Raw genomic sequence first — 8,369 nt, forward strand, 5'->3', positions numbered from 1 at the left:
AGTATGTTCGTGTGTGAACCCCTGGATCAGACCCAGTGACAGAGCGGCGGTCGTCCCCTCCACTCTGTTAGCACATCTGTAGCGTCAGCAGACAGGGAACACACCAGTCCTGTTGTGACATGTTCTTTAAAACAATTAAAGATGTAGTCGCTCATGTTCCTCTCCTGTTGCCTCTCGCTCCAGCCATCTGTTCTTATACATTATTTATCAGTTTCCCTTAAAGCCAGGAGAGTAGAGCAATCGTGACTCTTATTATTTATTTACTTTTAGGAACACTCACCCTCTTCCTGTTTCTCTTCCTCTCATTAAGCTTTTTTTTTTTTTTTTAATAAACCCCATTAAACATGATACATGCTATTTATTAATGGTGCATTTACATTTTAAAAAATATCATCTCTCATCACATCAGGGCTCATCACGCAGTAGCTTATCATGGCGATACATTTGTTGATTTATTTTTCCTAAATATCTATCCTCACTAGAATGACTCTTGAATAAAGGATCAGCTGATCAGATTGAGAATACTTAACCGCGGAGCACACAACCAGTAGTTGGCCTGATTCAATTTGCGTCCTTGAGGATTTTCGGGAAATTACTTTTGATAGTCAATAACACAATTAAGTAAACTACACGCACATTATCATGAATAATTGATAAGAAATTATGTATTACCATGAAGTACTGGTTCAATAATTGATGAGGCGACACCCTGGTGACACAGAAGAGGGAGATAATGTCAGAAGTCGTGCCAGGTTGTAGTGCAGAGCACTCATCCTCTTTACACCATTATGTGTGCATGTTGTAAATACCCTACAAATACTCCAATAAAGTGACGCTTTCACTGACTATGAGTCACCCTCTTGTCACATTAAGACTTTTTAAGATTTGATGGGGTTTTTATTTCATTGGAACTCCATATTTCCCCACAAAAACACACAGCATCCACACAAATGAACGAGCGCTTTGGAGACAGGAATGTCAAATAGCAGGCAAAATAAAGTTTCAAAATCAGAACCTATCATGGCCTTTTTTTGGTGGGGGGGGGGTTCATAATTGCGCAGGCCTATTATATAGCAGGTACGGTATCTATTCATGCCCCCAAATAATATTACCAAAAACCTCATGTCCTAATATAATGATTTTTCTTTAAGTGCATGAGAGAGCTCCAGAGTAAAGATGTTAAGCCCCCTGACATGGCAGCTAATGATAACACAATATCCTTACACAAATCAGCTCCTTTTCCAAAAATGTACCAATATGGGCGACGGACTCCAGCCAACTCGTACAAAAGACGTGAAAAACACATTCAATCTCTCCAAAATTGAATACAGTAGTTGTGGAATTTAATCATTAGCCAAAACAAAGGATGCTGAAGTTATAATGACTCCGATCATCATTAAGTTCTGCATGGTGCCCATAATTCACTGCTTTAATATTTGATAAACAAGTCAAGTTGGTGTTGACATTCAGCTGTGCATGTGGCATCATTGATAATTTTCTGTCACCTAAAAAAAGTCCTGAGGCGGTTTTGTGGAGCATTGTTATATCAAATTAGCTGGAGAGCGGCCAGAAAAGCAGACAAACATGGTGAATACGGGGGACAGCAGTTGAACTCTGTTCTTACAGTGCAGTTAATGGGCTTCTTTTGTTGCAGTAATGAAATATTTTGCAGGGATGTGGGGAAATATGTCCTGAAACAGGGAGATGTTGTCCACATACACCCATCCTCACACAATATAAGGCACACAGAAAGAGACAGCCCGCCAGCACATACATACAATTCTTTCGCTTGACATTGGGTGCACCACCTAAATTTTACTATTCAACTAACCCAGCTTCCAAAATCTGACATAAAGTACATTCAGGGCCAAAACGCCCAACTATCATCTCAGCAATAGAGCTGATCAATAACCCAATCAATTAGAATCAATTAGGCTAATCTCTGAATGGAGATAATACAAACAAAGCATATCTTAATGCAGCAAGTAATGTGCCTGTCTGTTGTCTGCCACATAACCACAGCTCCTCTCCTCTCCTTACTCAGCACAGGGAAGAGCATCCTCAGCGTTTGTGATCAATGCTTACAGTCCTCAGTATCTTCACCGCAAGACAACGCGGAAGCAAAGTTGGTGAGCTGCACTGTGCAAAAAACAAAAAATGCATTTAAAAAAAACAAAAAAAAGTCAAGATGTCAGTTCAGATCAAATGGAACCAGATATCTGTTCCCTAGTTTGTCCACTAGAGGGACTTAGTGAGAAGGAAGCTTCTGCAGACTCCCTTCAGCAGGCTTCATCTGAACCATCAGTGGGAAAATTAAACACGCACTGAGTAATTTTTGCTGAGGGAAGTTTTTCTAAATTAAATTTTATTAATCAAAACCAGTTTTAACAAGTGCTGAGCATTGGAGGCCCAGAAGTACACAGCAAAACAAGATAATACAGCAGCAAGTTGCAGATTCTTGATGAGGATGTTTAAAATGTGTGAAGCTGATTATCTCACTGAGATGGATGTCAGTGTCGAGAGAAAAGTGTTGGATGAGAAGGGCGTGTGGGTGGAGGTGGAGGTTGTTTAGAGGGGAGGAGAGAGATTAGTTATGAAGGGATTGCCTCGGCCTTTCCCAAAAGTTTGGTGAGCTGCATGCAAAACCGTCTGTGTGCGAATGTGTGTGTTTGTGTGTGGGGGCAAATGTGGAGGAGTGCGTCTGCAGGCCCATGTGTGTGTGTCCATCATCCCACCAGGCCGGCCCTGCACCCGCCAAGAAACTATCTGCTACAGCAATCTCCTATTATAGCAGCGGGCTGTAGGTGGGGAGGGAGGGGAGGGGAGGGTGCAAGGGGGAGGCACAGTTCCTCCCCTTCCTTTGCCTTATGGCCTTTTCTGCTGGGGGGCGAGTGAGGCTGTAGCCGGGGAGATTAGAGCTGTAGTGCTGTTATAAGTGCATGTTGAGATGAACCTCCTGAATATGTGGCATTAGAGGAAAATCTCTCGAATGTGCTAAGATGTTTCTTTCATATAGTTTTATAGTCAATAGAAAGACACATTCAAGTCCACGGTGGTGATAGCGGGGGTGTGGTGACCAAGAGCCACTTGTTGACACTCCACATAGTGCTTGTCAGTTCTGTTAAACAAAGAGGGTGGCACTCTGGTGTGAGGCAATTGAGATATTTATGTCTCCCAGAGGAGCACCCGAACTCCCCGCCCACCCATTCAGCCACAATAATGACACATCTTCAGGAAATTATGTTTTTCTCCTGGTTTAGACCTCACAGCCTCCTCAGCCAGTTGCAACACTTTCCCACTTTATGGCGGTTAGCTCCTGCTGCTAGTGGCCAACAGTTTGCTGTCCAGATTTATAAATAGTTTAGAGGCTGTTTGTTTCATCGGTCAGACACTTGACACCAAAGGATCTCACAGATCCTCATGCAAGCTCAAGCCCTCATTCTGTCCCCCATGGTGGACGCTCTCTCTGGGACAACTCCTCTATTTCTGTCTGATCTCCAGCCCCGAGTCCCGCTGCCGGCCTCTGGTCAGATGCTCAAAGACCTGACTGTGGACTATATAGAGGTTTTTGACTTGGATTGTTGTCAATAGAGAGAGCCAGAGCTGCCAGAGAGGGCTTGTGTGAGGTGACAGGACAGGATCAGATCAGCGAGGCCTTTTTGGGGAGACGGAGCCTTTTGAGTTTACATTAGGGCCAAATTATGGATTATAATCCTGGAAGGTAAGGCAAGAGATCACTCCACATTCTTGTTCATGTTGAAAGAGGGGCACTTCAATGCATGTACTCTCGTTTTGAATAGTTTAATTGTAACAGTGGGGATTTTCATGCAGATAAACACATGCGAGGCTATACAATGCTTAACCTGCTCTATTCTCCAAAAGAAAATACATATACTATCTTGCTGAAAACTGTATTTTATTCCCCTGACAGCTGCTGACATTTCTAAACATTTAGCCGAACCCTTTCTGCTCTCAGAAGTGACAGATTTGCTGCCGTTCAGTCTTCATTTGGACCACAGTCCCTCCGAAAACGAGGCCTCTTTGGTGTCAAGTTTTAGAGCTTGAGGCCCGTCACTGGACCAAAATAAACGTGTCACATGCAAGAATGAACAGAAATCACCCTGACAGTTTGATATGTGATTATTGTTGCAAAAAGGGGCTCAAATGACGGATAGTTCCCGTAACTGTGTGTGATTTTTTTTTTTTATGCTTCTTTCAGATGTATGTAGACTCCACTGAGCAGAATGTGCTGTTCTGGTAAAGACAGAATTAAATATTAATTAAAATAAGAGCTCTCGTGTTTTGAATTCTTCTTACGGCTTTTTTCCTAATTGGAAAAAGACGCTTGAAGTGAGTGTAACTGTAAAGACGTCCTTAAGTTGCTGTTGTTTTTTTTCTGCTCGAGGAGAAAGGACATTTTCAAACTTCCTGTCATTTTCTGGACCAATGTTTTTGGTACCAACTTAGCGGGACAGTAGAGCAGTGTGGCGTGGAGCTGATCTGTAGTTACATATGAGATGGATGGCCTCCAGGTCAGAAGATATTAATGAACTCCTGGATATTCTGAGCAAGGTGACGGCTGCTTGGCAGCTGCAGCAAATTCAACCAGAATATACCCATGACGTTACCTTGTTGCCTCTAATTGTACATATTATATATTATTATCTTTAATAAGCAGAGTACAACAGAGTATGTGAGAAGAAGGCTATAAAATGTCTCCCCCCCCCTCGCTGGAAGAAATAAATGATTTTATTACAGAGATGTTTTGAATTTCTTTTAACCATCTGGTTAAGTTTCTTAGTACGCGTTATATCTGATATTACATTTTAGATCCAGTACATTAAGGGTCGAGGTTTAAAGGGCAGCCACAGCAGCCAGCTTGTGATGAGTGCGAGCAGCAAAGCTTGGAAAAGTCATAGTGACAACAGATACAAACATTCAGCAGCACTCACACACGACCTTGGCTGTCTCCGATTTACAGATCAGAAAACACCGATGTCATTAAAGAAACAGGATTTGCACAGAAAACACCACTTCGTATTTAACTAAGTCCCCCATGAGAGATTTTATGCTTTATACATAGTTTGTACATTTTGGTAAACTCAAAGTTTCCAAAATAATGTTTTTCAATAGTCTAATTGAAATACAGGTGTTATTAATTTAAAGGCACATTAAAAATAGATTACAGATACAGATTTACAGATGTATTTAAACTAATTTTACTTAGTCTACCTAGTTTTCAATGTAATGTTACATTTAATTGGTACTAATCAGACCTTTCACTCAAAAAGAAATGTCCAACCTTCTGATGTAACTTGTCCAACCTCTGATCAATGTCAACATATTGATGATCTGACACTGGTTAGTTCCAACCTCTGATTATTGTTAAAAAAAACCAACCCAAATCTTTACAAATGTATCTTTGTGTGTGTGTGTGTGATCGTGTCTGTACTATATGTGTGTGTGTGTGGTTATCTCAGTTTGGACAGATGCGTCCTGCTTTCCCAAAATAACGCACGTGAGGCTGTCTTTACTGTGCCTAGCAACAGTGTAGTTTTATTCACAACATGTCCCTGAAGGTCATAGTGATTGAGTGGAAGGATTTGCAGGGCTGTTTTCAGAACCACATACAGTACATTGCTGATGCTAATGCAAGTGAAAAAAGCTATTTATCAACACAACGCTATCACAGATTAAGCACGATATCAAACGGGGCTTAATTTGTGATAACTTTTTAAAATATTGTGTGTATCTTAGACATTGGATCAAGGCTGAGTTACATCACACACATCATGCAAACACTAATATTATTTTTCTTTTAAGATGAATGCTAATGTAAGTGCAACATCAGGTCCAAGCTAATTCCTCTTTCTTTTCTCTTGTAGGAAAACAACAAGTTCCAGGATATTTTTGGACGGAGACCAACTAAGAGGCACAATGCCTTAGGAGCTGCTGGCTGCACAACATCCCGACCGTGGGCCTCAGCTCCAGGTCCTGAGTGTATGATTTTGAGGTCTGTGTTTGCATGTATGACTGAACAACTGAGGACAGAGCTCTTTGTTAGCAAGTCTGCATCATGACCTCTGTTGAGAAGCGCCGCTCGGGCCGTAAGAGTGGCGGGCATCGAAAGCACAGCGATGGGGGCTACAGCGACACCTCCAGTGCTGGGTCGTTTCTGGATGAGACTGACCGTGAGGTCAGCAACCTGACAGATCGAGCGTTCAGGAGCCTCTGCATTGGCGATGAGGCTGTTTATAATGACTCGGACCTCTGTTCGTCTTCACCCTGCGTCCAAAGAGACAGACAGCTGGCCTTTAGCCAGAGCGGCCTGGACGGAGACACAGAGGAAAGAGAGAGAGAAGAACTCAAGAGAGCTGCACATGAGAGCTTCAGCCTCAGGGTGCAGCAGTATGGACCGGACTGGACCCATGGAGGAATGTATGGGGCTGAGATCCACAGAGATCCACAGTGGGAGGTTTATGGGGAAAGGACACAGGGGAGGGTTTCTGCCACATTCCAGCACTCCTTTGTGGAAACCTCTCAACAGGAGGAATCTCTGAGAGAGGAGCAGCTGTCCTTCCTCAGCAATGGAGCCACAGAGTTGAGTTCACAGCAACGCAGAAGCCGCTCCAGAGTTTCCTCTCTCATCAGAGCTTTTAACTCTGAGGGACACAGGGATGGTGCAGGGATGGATGGTCAACTCAGAGACTGGAATAAGGACACAAGCTGGGACAAATCAGCTCTGATGAGTATCCAAAGGGAACTTTCTGAATTCTCTACATCATACCAGCAAAACTTTAACAGCGGTCATTTCCCCTCAGCTGGTCCGTTCTCATCCCGAGACACCAACTTCTACCCCTCTGAGGTGGCAGCAGGGGCTCACATGAATTCTGCATCATCTTTTATGAGATCTTCCCACAGTAAACACAGCATGTCTGCGCAGGTCAACTGTAACTCGAACTTCTTTATACACAGCGAGTTCAGTCCCTTCAAGGTATGGAGGGACCATAACAGGTTTCCCTTTCAACAAGGACAAGTCTCAGGGTTTATGCACTGCTCAGAGTTCCCTAAATGGTACGAGACACCAATGTACAAGGAGCTTTCACTGGAGGCCCAACAACAGGGTCTTTATAGGTTTGAGGAGAGGGGCATTAGACACCAGAGGAATAACTTTGCCCCTGTGGTCCCTCCTACTCCTCCGCGCTCCACTTCAACATCCACAGTGCTGCAGAAAGCTTCAGCCGTAGAGAAACGGTGCGAGTCAGAGCTGGCAGGTTACCCCCACAGGAAGCGGACGCAGAGCCTGGGAGCTAACAGGCTCCCATCCCAACGCCCATCAACTGCATCACCAACCATCGAGATGTCCCGACGTGTCCAGGACACCATCAGCTCTGTAAAAGCCCTCCAGCAAAAAATTAAAATGATGACCGAGCAAAATATCGCAACGGGGATGATAACAAACCAACAAGGAGTAATACATAGCAACAATAATTCAATTCCCTTTGGCAATTATGTAAAAACAGAGGCACCACAGCAGCTCACACCTTTAGTCCATGCACATCAAGAGGCAGAGACATCAGAGGTCAGGCAGTACGCAGCTTCCCCTCAACCTGTGGAACATCCTCCAGTGCGAGCTGAAAGCAGGGGAGCCACTCCTGATGTGAGGATGTCCAGCTATAGATCCAGAGCCAGCAGCCTGCTCTTCAATCTCAAAGACAACAGGAAAAGAGTAAAAAGCACCTACAGTCCTACAAAATTCAAAGGCTTGGAGACACTGGAGAAAAACAAACCGCCCTCTGTCCAGGAGCATAGAGACACTGTGATAGATATCCCAGATTTTCCAGATCCAGATGTTGAGTTTCCACAGGTAGAGGAATGCAGCAGGACAAATGCTCCCTCACATCAATATGTTAACCAGTATTATAGCCCTGGAGTGTCACTTTCAGCAACAGCACATACAGGCCAATATTTAGAATACAGTTCAAGTGACTTTAGGGGTGACCAGACAGCTCAGATGCAAGGTGAGATGGTTCACCACTCTGACTTCTCTGGCTTCATACCTGAAAATTATGCCAGCAATCAGTTGGCTAATGGACAGAATCTCCCTGAAGACTTATCGTCATTTACTCCCTTTAAGCAAGATAACATAGAAACTCTGGGAGATGCATACAGGCTTAAACCGTCTTACACTGCTACAGAAATGCCACGGCTAAATGCTGACAACAATCAAACCAGAGAATATTTAATAAGTAAAGCAAATGCTGAGCAACATTTTAATGAAACAGTGGGAAGGGAATTCACAAAAGTGGATAGATATCAGCAGTTCAAAGAGAGCGAGCATGATTACGGTAATGTGTCCTCACAGGATA

General features: G+C 43.5%; 1 protein-coding gene across 1 annotated transcript; it reads left to right on the forward strand.

The window, feature by feature from the left end:
- The first annotated feature begins 6,048 nt into the window (after positions 1 to 6,048).
- On the forward strand, positions 6,049 to 8,213 carry c12h10orf71 (chromosome 12 C10orf71 homolog). The gene is made up of 2 exons (XM_070841574.1): positions 6,049 to 7,867; positions 8,199 to 8,213. Exons 1-2 carry the CDS (start codon positions 6,077 to 6,079, stop codon positions 8,211 to 8,213), a joined length of 1,806 nt encoding a protein of 601 aa, XP_070697675.1. The 5' UTR covers positions 6,049 to 6,076.
- The last annotated feature ends 156 nt before the right edge of the window (positions 8,214 to 8,369 follow it).

Source organism: Pempheris klunzingeri, chromosome 12 (assembly GCF_042242105.1).
Source record: "Pempheris klunzingeri isolate RE-2024b chromosome 12, fPemKlu1.hap1, whole genome shotgun sequence".
NCBI lineage: Eukaryota > Metazoa > Chordata > Actinopteri > Acropomatiformes > Pempheridae > Pempheris > Pempheris klunzingeri.